Below are 18494 nucleotides of genomic sequence, written 5' to 3'. Positions count from 1 at the left end.
CGCGCGCTGGGTGACGCCGCGGGCGTGGCCCGCGTCGCCGCGCGTCCAGAAAGTTCCTGTGAGCGCCATGTTGTAGCGGGCTTGCGGGTTCGAGGGTCGGCGCTGAGCCCGGCTATGGCGGGAGAGAGCGGCGGCTCCTGGAGAGAGCGGCGGCGCTCCCGAGGCGCGGAGGTGGGGACGGGGCGGGGGGGGCGCTGCGTGCTGCTGGCCGCACCGCGCCGCCGGCGGGCGGCGGGGGAGGTGAGGGAGCGGGAGGGCAACGCCGGGCGCTGGGCCGGGCCGCCGCCGGGAGGGAGGCGGGGCGGAGGGAAGGGCGCCGCCGCGGTGAGGGGGAGGGAGGTTGTCTCCTGCCGTGGGGGAGGGCGGCCGGTGGCTCGGCTCGGCCCGGCCCCGCCGGAGCGGGCGGGTCGCCCGGGGCGCCCCTCTGCCCCCGCCTCCCCGCAACCGCCGCCATGTTCTCTGCCCGCGCCTTGTTCCGTGCGGAGAGAACATGGCTTCGGACGCTGTAGCGGGGCAGGCCGGGGCCCTCTCCCATGCCCCTGCTTGGGCTGGAGGACGGGGCCTCTCACCGGAGCAGGGGTTTGGCGGGGCGCGGACCCTGCGCCGCCCGGGGGAAGGTGTGCGGGCCCGACCCAGCGCTGACGGGGGCGCGGGGGGCCTGGTCCCCCTCCCGCGGGAAGGGAAATGGCCGCGCAGCGACCGCAACCATGGAGTCTCGCCGCCGTGGTCGCCCGCGGCCCGGCCTGCAGCACCTCCCTGCTGCGAGGCCCGGACGCGTGGGCCTGAGGCGCGGCGTGTGAGCCGGAGTCGATTTTACGATTGGGAAGTGAAATAAAAGATGTGTGTAGCGAGTTAGTTACCGTTTCCTCTTCGAGCTCAACTACTAGGAGACAACCTGAGTTTTAACTGAAAGACGGTTGATTTAAATCAGATATCAGGAAGAAATTTTTCACTGTGAGGGTGGTGAGGCACCGGAACAGGCTGCCCAGGGAAGCTGTGGATGCCCCATCCCTGGAGGTGTTCAAGGCCAGGCTGGATGGGGCTTTGAGCAGCCTGGTCTAGTGGGAGGTGGCCCTGCCCATGGGTGATCTTCAAGATCCTTTCCAACCCAAACCAGTCTATGTTTTTACTGTCATTTTGACTCAGCATTAGGAATTCTCAAGGAATCTACAGAAAGAAATATGGTAAAAGTTTATGCAGGTTCCTTGAAGTCTTTAAAAGCAAGCTGGGCAATATTTGTATGCCTTTTTTAAGTACACAGAAGCTGCCTTTTTTCTTAGTATACGCACCATTGGGTGCCTGAGCAGCTTTGCAGAAATAACATGCACTGTATGTGTTTAGTGTCTGAGCCACAATACTTCTTTTTAAAATCTTCTGTAAGAAGTAGGTTATTGCCTTATGTTCCCGTATCAAAAATGTTAAATTTGAAAAACCTCTTGAATTAAAGAATTTGAAACAAGAGCAGAGAAAAAAAGAAAATTGCGTAGTTGAGGAAAAATACAATCTTCATTGTAGTGTTAATTTGATAATTAATGGCTTTGAAAATTCATTGTTTGTCTATGGGCTATAATTCAAAGAGCAAAATATCTTTGTTACAGAAGCGACATTCCAGGCAAACTAATTATCTTGACTTGGATAAAAAAGACAGTCCAGATCACAGAAGATGTGACAGTGCTAATAAGAGAAAAAGGAGATCTTTAACTGGTCCACAGGAGAACAAGCACTGCAAATGTGATCTTTCTAAACTTCCTGACAGGTAAATAACTTTCTGACTTCTGGTATCAGCAAACATACATTTTAAGATTTTTATTATTCTCATCAGGTCATCTGATAATGTTTTCATTTCTGAGTTGGAAATGTTTCAAGAGAGATGTCTTGCAGCTTAAAACAAAAAGCTGTCTTGATAGGCATACTAGAATTATTTTAATTAAGTTTATTTGATCCTTTGTTTGTAGTACCTGTTCAGAAACCAAATCTGTAAATGAAAGAGACCATCATGAACGACACTATGTTGAAGAATACAGAAACGAGTACAATCAACGATGTGATACTGGGCATCACAGTAGCAAATCATCAGGTTATAGTGGGACGAGTAGTTACAAAAGGAAATACAAGACACATCACACTACCTGTCCTCATCATCATTCACAGGTGGTGTGACCAATTTTAATTTAGGATTTTTTTATTTTAAGAAGATAAATTCTTAACTGGGCAGTAGTAATTGAGTGTGGGGGTTTGGGGAATGCTGTCAATAATACTAATAGTTTATTCCTTTAGCTAATAGTAGATTATTATTTTTGCTAGGATTTTATTTCCTTCAGTGAGAATGTATAGTTTGTAGTATGCTTGTGATACCACAAAACATAGTCTCGCTATTTGTTCATTGGCTATATTTGAGCAGATTAATGAATAATAACCATCAATTGGAGTACTTGAAATACAGGCATCGCTTCTGTGCCTTCAAAATTTTTGTTATGACAAGCATTTATTTCAGCCCTACTCGAAAATCCAAGCACAAGCTTTTTAACTTGCTTTTGACTAAGTATCACTGAAATAGCAAGGAGATAATGTCAGATTTTTACTTTTCAAAAATTTATTTAATAAGATGTTTTAAGTATCACTGAAAAATCTGTAGAATCAGGTATGTAAAATGTCTGCCTGCTAGCAGGGCAGTTTTTATGGTCTTTATTATATATTTAACTCTTAAAAAAGCTGAAGATAGGATTTATAATTTAAGATCTTCAGCTGAGACAGCATAAAGTAAATGTATATGCTAGTTATGATTTTTAAAAAAAATTCATACCACATATTCAGAGTAGTGATATAATCTGTTACTTAAGATGAGTATTTTAATTTAGCCACAAGGTTATTTTTTATACATATATATATATTTGATAACTATTAAATCTTTTTGCTTTAGAAAAAATATACGGGCATTGAAAAAATTCAGTGAACCAGTCTTTTAAAAGAAAAGCAATTGTGTTGTAATTTTTTGTTGCCTTGCCACTTTGAGTATCTCATCTGAAAATCTGTTCCTTGCCATGTTTTTCTCCTGTAACATAAACTATGTGCCCTGTGAATTTCCGGGGACTGAATTTGAAATTGCTCCTGCCAACCGTTTTGTGGCCTGGCGTGTATCTGAATGCCCGAATATCTCCCTGCTGAATGAATTTCGTATTCTGACCTGAATTCACTCGGGTTTATTGATTGGCTGGACGATCTTGGTGCCGTTCCAGAAGAGTCTTCGAAGGAAAAGATCCAGGAGTGTAGAGGATGATGAGGAGGGTCACCTGATCTGTCAGAGTGGAGACGTACTAAGTGCAAGATGTATAGAAAACTTTTCAAAATTTATTAACTTTTCAGCTAGATAAGTTCTTTTAGCATAAGATGTGAGGGGGCTTTGGAAGTCTTTTCTTTCTGTCTTGACTATTTTTTTTGTTTGGGGGTGGGGATTGTTATTCTTTTTCTGTAGAACTTAAATATTATTTCTTTTTTCCCTTTTTTTTATTTTCCCCCCAAAATAGTAAATGAAGTTAATGAACCTACTAGAATGAGATCCCCATAAATGTGCCTTGATGAGAGTTGTCCAGTAACATCTCTCAAACTAGATATTTACAATTTAAAGAAGAAAAGTCTAGAATAATCTTCAGTGATAGTACTTAGTCTTTTTGTTTGTTTTTGTTTTATTTTTATTTGTTTGCTTGTGTTTTAATAGCTGGGTGACTTGCCACCTTCTGTGACTGAGAGTTCTTTTCTTTATAGATGAGATTGTTGGCACTTTGGGTGAAGGTGCTTTTGGAAAAGTAGTGGAATGTATCGATCACAAAGCGTAAGTCTTCTTAATTAAATACATGTAATTTTTCTAACTATCATGGCGTGGCTTATGAAGTGCTTTCTGATTGTATCAGGTTTTAGCTTTACTTCCTCACATGTTGCTCTGTATTTCTTTAAGGCTGCTGCATGTGGCCAAACGTAAATGTATGTCAGTACGTCGCGTTAAAACCAGCACCGGGATGGGACGGGATGGGTGGGCAGGGCTGGTGGATGGGGCGACGGGGGCGTCTTCTGCAGGCGCCCCCCAGCCTGGCAGGGGCCAAGGGCTGGTGGGGGGAGGCTGCACCCCCCACGCTGGGCAGTCCTGGGGCCTGGACCACCCCCGGCCTGTGTAACGAGCACAGTTTCCACATCATGCAGCTTACCTAAATATCATCTGTGACAATGCAATGCCATTTGGGGTCTAGTATATTAAAAATCAAGAATGTATATTTTGTGTTTGATGGCAGTTTTGCCGTGCGCAAAATAGTACGAAGCCAGATTGTCTTTCTAGTCACTGTAGAAGGCCTTGGACACCTTAGTTACGTTTTTACAGGTTAAAGGACTGAAGGCGGCTTGTCATTTCTGGCTGACAGTCGTGTTTGGCTGCGAGATGTGGAAGTTTCTCCAGTATTAGCCCAGCATACGTAAATACAGAGGGGAGGTATATGGGACTTCTAATATTTAAGAATAATACCGATATATAAGGTATCGAGTGTTAATCTTTAAAAAATCAAAGATTAAATTTTAGTTGTGTTTGTGTATACGTGAACCTTGGTTATATTTAAGTCTTTATGTACATAAAACCCCACATTTTCTGATAAGGTTGCCATTATTCTAAACAATCTATATGGTGATAATTACTGAATAGTCTTAGTCAAAACTACTCATTGTTCTAATCACTGTTAAAACCTGTCTTTTCAGGGAAGGTAGACATGTCGCTGTGAAAATAGTAAAAAATGTTGATAGGTACTCTGAAGCAGCTCGTGCAGAAATACAAGTTCTGGCACATTTAAATGCATCGGATCCCGACAGCACATAGTAAGTATCCGAAGCTGACTTTACTTTGTTTTGGCTTTAAGATTTCTATGACTTCGCTTTCTGTAGCATATGACGGACGTACCTGAGCGTTACACAACTTCCTGTTGCAGTTCATGTGTGTTCTTGCTTTTGCAGTCGCTGTGTCCAGATGTTGGAATGGTTTGAGTACTATGGACACGTCTGCATTGTTTTTGAGCTGCTGGGGCTCAGCACCTATGACTTCATTAAAGAGAACGGCTTCCAGCCATTCAGGCTGGAGCACATTAGGCAGATGGCATATCAGATCTGCAAATCTGTGAACTGTAAGTATGTTTCTTTTTTTTTTTTGCTTTATTTGTTAAACTTTCTTCCCGGAATTTGCTGACTGTATTTGTTGTCTTGCAGTTTTGCATTTGAACAAGTTGACACATACGGATCTGAAACCGGAAAATATTTTATTTGTGACATCTGACTATGTCGAAGAGTATAACCCCAAACTGGTAAGTTGCTGTCCTCTTCCCCACCTCCCCCTCAGCCACCCTCTGGGTTTATTTGGTCACTTGTGTCCCGTTGTGGTTCATTTCAGAAATGTGACGAACGCACACTGAAAAATCCAGACATCAAAGTTGTGGACTTTGGGAGCGCAACGTATGATGATGAGTATCATAGCACTTTGGTGTCTACGAGACATTACAGAGCTCCTGAAGTTATCCTAGGTCAGTAGAAGTCTATTAGGCTGAGCTTTGGCGTACGAGTCTTTGTTGTGCATCTTGCTTGAGCTGGTGAACTGTTTGCAGTCTGGTATAAACATGAACCTTCTGAATCTTTCCACAGCACTAGGATGGTCGCAACCATGTGATGTCTGGAGCATAGGATGTATTCTCATAGAGTACTACCTTGGATTCACAGTATTTCCGGTAGGTAACTGTGAAGCTCCAAATGATGCGGCGTGTATAATGCTCCCCAACTTGGTGAAAATATGCTGCAGAGAGGTGGGGACTCGGGGGAATGGGCTGTGCAAGAAACCAAGCGGCATTCCTCTGTAAGGCCAAGAATAGACCATATGGGCACAAAGGAGCTTTCTCAGCGGATTTCTACAAGTTACTTTCAGTAAACATTGTAGCAGCACTTGATACCTGAAGGATCACCCTGTTAAGATTTGTAATTTACAAGCCACAGGAGTAATGGATGTGTCTTCATCTATCACCATCAGCAAATAATAGTCATACCTGACTTCTGTCAGCTTGACAGTATTGCTGAAACTTGAAGTTTATGAACAAAGGGAAAAAAAGGGCATGGTCAAAGGGAGAAAAAAAAACAAAACAACTTCCAGTACATTGTATCTTAGTTGAGGAAGCAAATGATTGCAACCTCTCTGTTTTCCTTAAGCTGACCTTGGTTGCAGGGTATGGTCACAAATGAAGGACGGGTAGTGGGTGGTTCTCGATCACTTCCTCTAACAACGAACAAAAATGTCTCTTCCCTCCAGACCCATGACAGCAAAGAACACCTGGCAATGATGGAGCGAATACTGGGGCCTTTGCCAGATCACATGATAAAGAAAACCAGGTAACTACATTTTTCCATACCTGGACTAAATATTTTCAGATTTGGTTTAATAGCAAATTAAAAAAAAAAAAAGTTAAATAGTCTCAGACTCATCCTTTTGCTCTCTTTAACAAGCTAGCCACTCTCGTGAAATATTCCCAGCTCAGTTCTCAAGTTGTGAACAAACATGTGCTGATAAACTTCTAGTGAAGGGACAAACCAGAATCTTTTGGTAACAACCTGTGCTCTGTTTGTTTAAGGAAACGCAAATATTTCATTAAAGACCGTCTGAAATGGGATGAACACAGTTCTGCCGGTAGATACGTCTCAAGGCGCTGTAAGCCACTGAAGGTAAGATGACAGAAGGGACAGTGTTTCAGAGGAGGAGCTTTAAGTGCAATTTTAAGATTGAAAAGACATGTTTTGTTGTTTTCTTCATGAAGGAATTCATGACCTGCCATGACTCTGACCACGAGAACCTCTTTGACCTCATTCAGAAGATGCTGGAGTATGACCCAGCCAAGCGCATTACTCTGGAAGAGGCACTGAAACACCCATTCTTCTTCCCACTGAGAGGGCAAAAAAGGGCACTGTCCCCTGTAGCTGAGCAGGCTGATGCAGGTGTCAGTCCACCAAAGAAACAGAAACATAAAAAGTGTTAATCTATTTATTGTACAGTTATTTTGTAAATGCCTTATTTTGTATTGTGACTTTTTTGGATACTGAAGTTTAATCCGGCTGCTGACATAAAACTTATTTAAGAAAAAGATGCTGATGAACCTGGTTGTTTCCTCAGTAAGTAAAAATCTTGGGACACTTTTAACATGGAGAACGTCATCCTCTACTGTATAAAATATGCTTCCTAACAGGCAAAAAGGTATTTTAATTATGGTTTTGCTATTTTAATTGTTTTATTCAACTGTCATTGGAGTAGCAAAAGACCTAGGAGTGGCTTTTACCCCTTAGTGCAACTGATGCTTCCTTTTTGGGTAAGAGAACAGAGACAGCCCTTGACATTAAGTGTAAGGATGGCCTTTATTTGTTTAAAAAAAAAATTACAAAGTAGTGAAGATGACTGTAGTACTGAACAGACTGCATTATGATCACCCATTTATTTATTTTTGCAATTTTAGTAGGTATACTGTGGTTACCAGGATTTCAGTTAATGTTCATTATTAGCTTACAACTGTATAGGCTTTGCTCTCACCAAATCTTTCTGGACTTACACACTGTCCTGAGAATTTCCATTAAGAATTCCAAGTTTTAGGGAGCAGAGGTGGTGTTTGGTTTAACATGTCAACTGCCAGCATAAAATAACCTCTAAACTTCAGAGGGAGGGGGGTAGTTTTCTTCCACCTTACCTGAGCAGCACAGTCCTGCTGCCCCAGCCTGGCCCCCAGCACAGGCCAGGGCTCTAGAGAGGCCCTGGGCAGCTGTGTCTGGAACATTCTCTCTTCCATGAGAGAAGTGGCAGAGCCCCAGCCGCAGGGCAGCCTGTCAGGCCCTCAGGAACACAGGCCACCAGCTGTGACAGGCAGCAGGCTCAGAGCTGCCACTCTGCATGCCCTACCTGTGGTTACCCTTCACTGCCACCAGAACAGCTTCTCTCCAGCAGGACACTGGGCTCCCAGCTGTTGGGATTGAGGATTGCTTTATGCTGGAAGTATAGTAAAGGGACAATAAAGTCCTTGGGGAGAGGGACAACCACCTATGAATGGGGTTATATAGCACAAGTGGTACAGATTGAAGTGTCACACCAAGTTACCACACAAGCCATGGCCTCTTTGCTTTGGAGGCTTTTTACAGTTTAATTTGCAAACAGAGCTGCCATAAATCCCGTTCACCATATCATGTCTACTCCAATAGAGATAGAAAACCCAAGGGGTAAAATGGATTTCATTGTGGAAGGCCTTAAATTACATCATTACAGTAGAAAATACAGGAGGTAGAATATAACTGAAAAGACAAATGCAGGTTAGAGTCAAATCTATGATAGCTCCTGTAAGCTACTTAAAACATGGTTTTAAAAACTAAACCCAGTATTCCAATAACTATAGAAAACAGTTAAAATAAATTGCCATGAGAGCCCTTATATCATGCTTGATACAGGGAGGTAGGATGTAAGAACCAGAAGGACACATGAGACATGACACGTATCTACAGCTCCTGTTTGCTTTACTGAGGACAGAGTTTCACAGGTCAGTCACCCTCTTCAGCTTCAGACTCCGACTCTGGAACAGAGAGACCTCGTCAACAGGCTGCCAGCGGGTCAGACCACAGCCCCCCCAGCCCCCTCCCTGCATCCTGTGTCATAAATAGCTGCTATTGGATCCACGTGGATGGCACCAGCAAGCTTTTCCAGACAGCACTGGGAGGCATACCCTGCCTCAGAGGGGCAATTAACACCCCACCACCCGAAACAAAGCATTATTGCACCGAGGTTCCTGAAAGCGACCAAGCTCAACTTGGGAGCTAAGCTGCTGGTTACCTTCTTCAGCATTCTTGAGCCATTCAACAAACTTTTTCATTTGCTCCAGAAAAACACTCTTTCCTTTTGCGAGATGCGCATCCTTATACCACTTCAGGATGGGTTCTTCACTCAGAACTTCAGCTGTAAGTTGTGCAAGAACAGCATTAACACAGCAAACCCCCAAACAGCAGCTCCTGAGAAGCCCTGACCGGCAGCCTCTGCCTCCTCCCCTACAAGCACCTCAATACGAACTCCTGCCCTGGCTGGGGCTGGACATAGCCGCGCTGGGGGTGCCTCCTATTTTGGATTGGCACCTGGGGGCTTCCAGACACTGCACTTTCACTCCCACTAACAGTCTTGAGTGTTTCATACCTGTTTGAGATAACACACTCTAAGGAGAGCTTCAGTCAACTGCTAAGAGCAGATGCAAAGTCTTTAAAGCCCAAAGTACACCACAGGAAGCGTTCAATTGTTTTGGTGTTTTTTGTGTTTTCTTTTTTTGTTGTTTTTTGTTTGTTTGTTTTTTAAAGTTTTACAAGTACAATATAATTTTCAGTTTAACACCACGTTTCCTTGTGTTCCTGTGGTGTTTCCATACAGGCACAGCAAGTTTTTCAGTTACACCTTTTAACCACCATTTAACAGAGAGCCTAGAGCACCCCAGAACACCTTGGTGCTTTCAACCTCTTGCTGCTCACAGTCAGTGTTCAGACAGAGAACTAAGAAGAACACACTATCACGTAGCATTCCCTAACTTAAAAGGGCCAAAGAGCCTTGAAGTCTAAGTTTAGCTTTGATCTACAACTCTTAAAATGCAGCAGACAGGCAGCATTCTTGTCTGGAGTGGTACTTCCCCATGTGCGAAGGACAGCCGCATCCACCTTTGCAAACAAAAGGTGGGAAATTCTTCAGCTCAGGAAGTGCAATGTTGCAGCACTTGATCTTCCCTAAAGGTCTTATCAGGACAGAAGCATTCTGCAAATACAGGCTTTAAAAAAACCCCAACTAAACGAAGAACAACCCCCCCAAAACCATAACCCCAGAGAAGTTACCTTTGTAGAAGAGCACCACTATTTTCTGGAAGGCCTTCATGAAGTGAATGTTGTCATAACAATACTCCTGAATCTTCAACAGAAGAGTCAGCTCTGACTGACCTTGCGTAGTAAAGGCAGCAAGTAGAGGGCTGTATTGCTGTAACAGGAACAACAAATTGGCACAGGCAGAGCACTTCACGCTCATCACCTGACGAGGCTGGTTGCACACAGTTTCCATCAGCCACTGCTTAGAAATTTGCAACCCCCACCCCAGAGCGCTTCTGCAGAAGTCACACTGCTTTGGCCTCACTAACTTGGACTACAGAACCACAGCTACAGCGGGAAGAATTCCCTGTCCAATGCTGTCTCTGCATTAGCGGGGTTTGTAGGTTTTAGCTCATTTAAAAGGGAGCTGGAGACAGAGGGAAGCCCAAGCCCTATCCAACAGGTGCAAAAAGTCCGTACTGCCATTACAATACCTTCAAGTGCTTAATGGCTTGCTCTGCTACCAGCTCCTCCTTTTTGTTCCATTCCACCGTGCTCATTACACTTGACCAGATTATGGCTACCACAGTCTGCTCTGAGATGTTGTTTTTCTTCATCTCCTCCTTCACGTACAAGATTATCTGCCGGTTAGAATAAGAGAGTCAGCACACAGGCCAGATAAGACACTAAGCTAAATTAAAACTTTTGTTCTAAAGGCAACCGAGAAGCTTTCAGAACCACAAACCCCCTTGATCATACAGCAGGATTTAGGGCATTAGGGAAAGACTATGAAGCTAATACTGAAACACCTCAGGGTCCTAATTTTAATTCTTAGTGAGTGCTAGGTGGTTAAGTTCAATATTTAATTAGACATATAACTTCAGATTAGTATTGGTACTTCAGAGAACGTGAGCTAAGTTCCTACAGAAAGAAGGGGAGGGGGGGAAAGGCGCACGTACACCTTGTCTATAGACAAACACTTACATCCTTGAATGGATCTCCCCGTGACATCTGCTCCTGAAGTTCTTTCTGCAGCTCTTTCCGAGCTCCTATGCTTTGCTGGTTCCGAACGTACTCGGAGAGTTCTTTCAGTCCCGCTTCAGTGAAGTACTTGGAGAAGTGTTCAACACTCTGTTTGTTGGCTGGGAAGAGTTCCTGAAAACAAAGTTTACAGCAACTCTTTCACAAAAGAAATACACGTCAAGTACCTTGCTGGTAAAGTACTTTGCTATTTACTAAACTGGCTTAAGTAATAAATCAGTAATTTCCAAGGTACTCACCATCAGCCTGTTATCCATGTTTACTTTACGAAGACTGACAGCCACTGCATTAATATCTTTCTCATTTATCCATGATTTGAACAGCTTGACTGCAAAAGCTGCAGAAACACCTGTGAACAGGAATAGCAGTATTATTACTGAAATTCAAAACACAGGAAACCATGAGGCCTGAGTGTACAAGGGCACCTGGTTTGCCAGGCCCCTGCTCAAAGCAACCACAGCCAGGCTCAGAGGCAGCCCCAGGACAGTCTGCAGTAGCTCCGCCTGAGGATACTGCAGCCTCCGGCACGTCGGACTTTCCTCACCACTCAGCATCAGTGAAGGCTTCCCTGTACTAAACTCAACTCTCCTTGCTGCAATTTAGGAAGGAACCTAAAGATCTGACACCTCCTGCGTGCTGCAAGGTCCCTCTCCAAAATACAGTACTGCCTTGCTGGGCAGCACTGGTGATGGCAGCTGCCAGTGCCACACAGGGAAGTCCTACATACAAGCTTTCTGAAAAGACTAGTTTTCTAAAGCTTTAGCAAGACCCTCCATGTTGCGAGGCAACATGTTTAACTTTGCTAATCCTGTAGTGAATCTACCACCAGCTGAATCTAGTGAGCTGCACAGGTGTGCTGTCATGGTTCTGTCCCCCACCATCCTTCCCTAACAGAGCAGCTGCGCGACACTTACCTTCTTTAACCAAGTTCTCATTGTAAAGACTGTTGAGAATCGATGCATTAAGCGTCCCGTTGGCTAGCAGAATGCCCGTCAACATGGCCAGTTTGTTTCGCTCAGACTCTGAGAACCCTTTCAGGAACAGCAGCAACTGCAAGAGGAGTAAGAAGAGTTGCCATAAAACTACCATCGTTCACAAAAGATTGGCTACTGCCTCCATGTTAGACACTTTTGTTTCAATCAAGCTTTTCAACTAGCAGAAGCACTGGTTCACTCGTAGTCTTCACCACTAGTCATATCAGCTAGCTGTTCTTCTAGTAATAACTTCAATGTTCTATTTTAATAATCCATTGCATGATCTAACTCTTCCGTACAGAGTGATTAACCAGCAGAATTTGAAAGTTTATTTGTGTGCTGATAAGGACCATACCTTTTTGACTTCATCTTCAAAGCCTTTCTCCAGGTACTTGTAACGCCTGATTAGCTTGTTAAAAACCTGAAAAGATACAGAGCATGTTACTTTTTTGCTCTGAATTTGCTTCTAATTTAATTAGAATTTTAAAACAATCAAGTTTAGTATCAGTTGGTCTGAATTTTCTGGAGCACTTTTAGCTTAGAACAGTGCTACTTTAGTAAGCCTCTTAAAGCCATACGTTACTTTTACCTAAACTTTCAACCACACAAACGATTCATTTTTGACCACTAAACAGTCAAGGTTAAATTGTACTCATTTCAGAACTAACCTGAGCAAATGCTTGCATGGTTTCTAGGTCCTCCTGTGCTGCAAATACACAGACGTTTGTGCGTGTCATGTCATCTGCCAGGGTACCACCTGGGGCTAAAGAAGGGTTTCAGCATTAGTGGTATTACCCCCCAGTGAGAGAACCCAACAGTCTCCACAGTAATAATTCCAATACCCATAAGATAGAACACATTGTCCTTTCCTGATGAACTGAATGACTGGATCACTGAAGACGTCCCTACGTGTCCATCTGCTCCACTGCTGTAGTGGAACTTCAAAATCGGTAGCTTAAGATATGAACATTTAGATATTCTGACCCCCTACTGCCAACTAGATTGGCAACACATCTTTATTTACATATGGATAAGTTAACATGACCACAAGCTCCTCTTCCCTTAAAGGAAGTCACTAAAGCTGCTTAATCCTAGCAAGTGTCTTTTTAGTGTCTGCTGCAATAGTGCTGCTTTGTAACTGTCTTTTAAATAACAGAGTGAGTCACAACAGGAGGTGAAACATGTAGAGATGTGCGTTCAAAATCCAGTGCCCCAGAGATGAACTTGAAACTTCCATCTTGAAAGGCACTCGAGACTTTTAGCTGCTAATTAGAAGATACTTTTTCACCATTGCTCTTCAGTTTAATACAGGCATTTGACTGGCAGACAGGCTGCTTCACTAACTAGGGTGAAGTCAAGTCACCAACTCCAGTGCCACAATGCCTCATCATCGATTTCTATGCCATCCTACATATAAGGGAGATCCTTTTGTTATGTATTAGTCAGAAACATGACTTAAAAATGGGGATCAGCATCAGCGATAAGAATACTAAAAGGCGGTAAAGCAACAGGATGCCAGTTTTTATTTTGGCTTCGTCTGACTAAAGATCAAAGTCAGTCTACCTAGCTACTTGTTACAGAGAGGGAGCTGAGTAAAGGACCCCCGTTATCACCATTAATGCAGCAATGCATTTTTCCCTTCCCCCTCAGCACCATTCCTAGAAGAAACACTTCCTAACGCACTATGCAGTGGTTAAGACTCTTGAGTGTAAACCCACAGACTGTAACAATTGGTACATTAACAATTTGAAGCAACGATGCTCCACGGGACAGACAAGTTTACTTACTCGTGCTACCAGCTCTTTTAACATCATCAAAAGAGCTTCTTGCCAAAAGGAACACCACAGTAACTTCAGCCTACATAACACTGTTCCAATACACAGCTTTCAGATAAGCGGACACACTTAAACCATTTTGAAAGCCTTCCTTTTCAGCATTTGTTTGAGCAAGTCACCTGATGTTTCCACCTACCAGCACGAAGAGCACCTGAACACGGAACAGATGCACACTCCCAAACCAGCCGCTCCCACTGCAGAACTGCCGTCCACAGCCTGACTGTGGCCCACAATCAGGTATTTCCCCTCCTCCCCCTATGCATTTAGGTCATTTGAATTTTATTTCTGTTATGTTACAGAAAATCTTCTGCAATTGCCAAATTTCTCAATTAAGTCCTCCCCTCCCAACTATTGCATAACGAATGCTAAAATCTGAGACAGACCTTTTCCAGTCTAGGGAGACAACATAAATGGTCCTCTTCACAACCCGTATTTTAAGTGGGTCCCTGCCACCTGAACCCTTTCTCACTAAACAATATTTAGTAAAGTAGGAAATGTAAAGTCTAAATCTAGAAGTACTTTTTTTTCCCCAGCCTCATTTAGCTTTATCTACTTCTCACCTGGTCATTGAGCATCTGTTCTGCTCTTTACACACAGTGTGCACATGAGTTTACAAGATCTTTCACCACCACATTTCACTTCCTCAGTTCCCAGTGATTTCTGCTGACTCGACCACCCTCTCATTTCTCACTCCCTGACACCTACTAGAGCCCATGACCTCACTATTGCCAGTAACAAACCACTTGTAATAGCATTTCCAAGACCAAGCACATCAGATTCTTCTGGAAACAATGTCACTTTCCAAAATAACAGCACGGTGTGCACAAAGCACAGGATCACGTCAGAATCTTCCAGGGCAACTCTGTTGGCCTTGTGACCACAGACCACGCACCTGAAACAAGCGTTCATCAATCTCCCATCAGCAGAAGGGAACTTGACTACAGAGTCAAGATCCACTCCTGATTAAAAAAAAAAAATCCAATGTTTTTTCCTTTAAGCCAAGTTTGTAGAGTCTACACTTTGAAGACTGCACACTGACTCATGCAGAAGTGCAGTAGCGTATACAGAGCATTTCTACAGTAACCTGACTGCTCAGTTAGTCACTAAGATGGTCAGATAGTTTACCACAGATAACATAAACCCTCTTCTACACACTCAATGGGCTCTTTAGCAGAGTTTTTACACTGAAAGAAAACTGAGCTTTTGTAGGGTCAAGTGAACAAAGGCTGACAGCAGTTCCATCAAAGGGACTTACCCAGCATTCCACCAGCCACCAGGATGTCAAAAAGCGTTTCTGCATAGCGACGGTAGTCAAGTTTTGCACCAGAAGCATCAAGAAACTTTGCTACTGCCTCCAAGTCAGTGCCAGTTTCCGTTAAACCTTGAATAATACAGTCCTGGAACTGAGTAGGGTCAAACCTCTCTTTTTCATCTGTAAAGACAAAGCATTGAAATGAAGTTGCCACACACTGCTGTTTGGTTTTTAAAGTTTGTTATTTTAATTTTATTAAGAAAAACCCCAAACTTAAGAGAAAACTTGCACTGGCAAGTCTGAAGTCAAACAGAACTGAGATCGTTCCAGTGGTCCAAGATAACTAGTATTAACTAGCACAAATGGCGACTTAACGGTGTAGCCTAGAATGAATTTCAATGGCCAATACAGCAGTAAGAAGTTTTACTACTTTCATTCCCCTGTTCAGTCAAGGCTGGGGGAAAGAAAGGTTATCAAAAGCCAAAACATTCCTTAGTTATCTCTAATTGAATTCTTATTCCCTAAGACGAACAGTTGTTTGCAATGATTTGTGTTGCTCTAATAACGCTTATCTGACTTCTCAGCTTGATTCTCACCCCCCTGTTCGCATGTTAGATCACTTTTTCCCTCCAAAAAGAGAGGCTTGGCTACATGCTGGAGGGCAATTCTTAATACGGACCCCTACAATTTTGTGCATTTGACGCCATTACTCATGTTCTACATCAGCCCTCTAGGACTCTTAATCTTTTGGATGAAATATTCTGAAATGCTGATTTTTGGCTATGAAGACCACCTCCATCTCTGAATATGGAGTTAAATGAGCCTGAAATAACTGCTTTTCCTCAAGTGCCTGGGGGAAATGTAGAAATCTGAGCTAACTTCTTAGTCTTAAATAAACATGAAATGATGGGCTATAATTGCATATCTATTTAGTATCCTTAATGGTTGTTAAAGCTGAACACATGCTTCTTCACATTTGCCATACATCTGTTGATCATAGTCTTCTTTTCACTACAGGGGGGGCACAGTTAATATGCAAAAAATCCACCCCTGTAACTAACGGAAAGCCTTAAATGGAAGAGATCTTCAGCTTTACTCATCTCAATTTGTCCTTAGATTATGCAAACCATGAGAGGAGAAGCTTCCAAAGAAGCTGCAAATGTTACTTTGAGTGCTGTCTATAAGAGCTCAGCCAGTTTTGTTAGCATGTTAGCAGCCTTTCTGTAATGTCCTAGCATTCAATGCAAGTACCAACACATTGGTAGGTAACAGTTGGGTAGAAGTCTGCAAATACCGGATCAGCTATTTTGTGGGATAGATCCATAAAGCTCATTGTTGCTGCAGAGTTGCTTAGAAGCTAAACTATGGTTAAATGATTAAAGAGAGAAAACAACCCAGAACGGTAGCATTTCATCTGCCAGACAGACTAAATCCAACCCTCTCACTTCAACAGTTTCTCAAGGTACTTTAAGTTAGATTCTGTAAGTCAACATGTACTTCTGTTCAACTTAATTACTATTTTGGTATCCATAGCATCCTTAGCATTCTCAGTTTGAGCTGGAACACTGCCAGTATATTAAAACAACAGTATTAAACAGAAACTCTAAGAGCTGTCCCCACTTCCTCTTTAAGAAAACAGCACCAAAATACTAAAGTACTCATCACACCTCTTCAGTCCTCAGCTCTTCTTATGGGAGCAACTGTGCACATACAGTGATACAGACTCGCATATCGCACGCTTTGGGGTTTGCCTGGGGGAGGAAGGGTGTGACGGTGTTTTGGGGCTTTTGTTTGTGGGGTTTCTTTTTGGTGTTTTTTTTTTTTTTTAATTTAAATCAGATATTCTTATAGCATTAAAGGGACAATACAACTTTTATCCAGCAGCTAACACTGAAACTCCTACTAGGTTGGATGCATCTTAGATGTACGCATTAACCTGCAACAAGCCTGTTCTAGAGTTCCCCTGTAACTCGTGGGTAGGAAACACTTCTGCTTTCAGGCTAAACACACTCAGTACAGTTCTAGAGTGACCCCATCACTTAAGCCAACTTAAGTAAGTTCAGCTGCAATTCTTACTGCCACATGTTTTATATTAGCAGAAAGAACATTCTCGCACACAGAGTTTACCTCAAAACTTTGTGTTTAGTGTGGTCTCATTTAAAAGATTTATGGAAAGAGCATAAAGGCATTAGCTTGTTTATTGTAAGAAACCGGCTTTTCACCAGGGCCCAGGCAGCCGGCACGGGCAGCGTGCACACTGCAGCTCACCTCTTTTTCTGGTTTTAAAACGCTGGCCTGATAGCGTCGGCTTCTGCGGCTTTTGATTATTCATAAAAGACACCCTGCAAGGAAGCGAAAAGACACCTCAGGCCGATGAGGACCGGGCTTATCCCCCGGCGCCGGCCGCGGCTCAGCGCTCCCCGCCAGCGGAGGGTCCCCCGCCCGGCCTCCCCCTCACGGCGGCCGCTCCCGGCCCGCCCCGCGCCGACCTGCGGCGGCGCCGCCTGACCCCGCGCCGCTCCTCTTTCTCCTCCCTTCCTTGCCCCGGTCTCCATTTTCCCCGCGGCCCAGGCCCGCTGGCGGGGAGGTGCCGGCCCCCGCCCCGGCTACCCGGCACGCACCGGGCCGCCTCAGGCGGAGGCAAGGCGTTGGCGGGACCTGCGCGGCGCCCGCACTCCTCAGCTTTATTACCGCCGCTCTCCGGGACCCGTGAGGGGGAAGATGGAGAGCGAGCCCTGACCCCCTCCCCCCCCCACCGCCTCCACCCGAGTGCGGCGCGGCCGTTGCGGCCTAGCCTCGTCTGGCGGCAGCCGGCGCCCTCCGGCCGCGCCGCCCTCCGCCTCCCCCCAGCGGCCGCCGCCGCCCAGGCCCCGGCCCGTCTCCTCACCGACTTTAAGGCAGAGAGAAAACGCCCGAGCGGCCCGGAGCGGAGACGGGCAGAAGCAGCAGCGGAGAGCGGTGACGGCGGTGGCGGCTGCGAACGCTCTCCGGGCGGAACCAACGCGAGAGGAAGAGGGGAGGGCCGCGCTCCGCCCCGCCCGGGGCGCACCATCCCGCTCCGCCAGAGAGAACGGGGGGAAGAGAGCCAGTGAATGCGGGCCGGGCGTCCCCGGGGCCGCCTGCTCCCAGGCACCGGCCCTGCGCCGCGGAACCCTCGGCACCTCAGCAGCCGTGCCCAGGGCGCTCCCGCTTCCCCGTCGGCGGGGCCACCCGTCTGATCCCCCCCTGTCCGCGAGTGGGCGCCCCCGCCCTCGTGATCGACCGTCACACGCAAGCAGCCGCCTGGTGCACCCCCCTCCCGTGCCGGCGGTCCGCGTGGATCGGTCCAACGAGGGGGGCGCGGCGCCCCCTGGCGGCAGGAGGCGGCGCCTCCGGGAGGAGCCCCACGCGGGACCCCCCCACACGGGCGGGGCCGCTCCGGGGGCGCGGGGCGGCGGCCCCTGCGGCCGGGTTTGCCCTCCGAGGCGAAGCGGGTCGGTAACAAGCCGGTGTCCGGTGGAACTGCGCACTGTCCACCCGCGC

The 18494-nt window shown here is 45.4% G+C and overlaps 2 protein-coding genes across 8 annotated transcripts; one reads left to right on the top strand and one right to left on the bottom strand.

The window, feature by feature from the left end:
* Positions 1 to 7160, top strand: CLK1 (CDC like kinase 1). 7 transcript variants are annotated; one of them, XM_074595630.1, is made up of 13 exons: positions 1 to 240; positions 1599 to 1756; positions 1956 to 2151; positions 3237 to 3327; positions 3763 to 3829; positions 4738 to 4854; positions 4990 to 5156; positions 5239 to 5333; positions 5420 to 5549; positions 5668 to 5750; positions 6323 to 6402; positions 6642 to 6732; positions 6825 to 7160. In XM_074595630.1, the coding sequence occupies exons 1-13, from the start codon at positions 115 to 117 to the stop codon at positions 7041 to 7043; spliced, it is 1620 nt and encodes a 539-aa protein (XP_074451731.1). In that variant the 5' UTR covers positions 1 to 114; the 3' UTR covers positions 7044 to 7160. The 7 variants fall into 7 exon arrangements, with proteins under 7 accessions (XP_074451731.1, XP_074451734.1, XP_074451733.1 ...); XM_074595631.1 differs by having other exon boundaries at positions 13 to 171; XM_074595633.1 differs by lacking the exon at positions 1956 to 2151 and having other exon boundaries at positions 9 to 171.
* A 237-nt stretch (positions 7161 to 7397) lies between these two features.
* BZW1 (basic leucine zipper and W2 domains 1) lies at positions 7398 to 18265 on the bottom strand. The gene is made up of 12 exons (XM_074595638.1): positions 17860 to 18265; positions 17241 to 17314; positions 14976 to 15152; positions 12554 to 12648; positions 12241 to 12306; positions 11826 to 11961; positions 11151 to 11260; positions 10855 to 11025; positions 10365 to 10511; positions 9904 to 10042; positions 8870 to 8992; positions 7398 to 8612 (listed from the first exon to the last, which is right to left on the bottom strand). The coding sequence occupies exons 2-12, from the start codon at positions 17302 to 17304 to the stop codon at positions 8581 to 8583; spliced, it is 1260 nt and encodes a 419-aa protein (XP_074451739.1). The 5' UTR covers positions 17305 to 17314; positions 17860 to 18265; the 3' UTR covers positions 7398 to 8580.
* Between the last annotated feature and the right edge of the window lie 229 nt (positions 18266 to 18494).

Source organism: Larus michahellis, chromosome 7, assembly GCF_964199755.1.
Source record: "Larus michahellis chromosome 7, bLarMic1.1, whole genome shotgun sequence".
Taxonomy (NCBI): domain Eukaryota; kingdom Metazoa; phylum Chordata; class Aves; order Charadriiformes; family Laridae; genus Larus; species Larus michahellis.
This window is presented reverse-complemented; position numbering and strand designations above follow the sequence as displayed.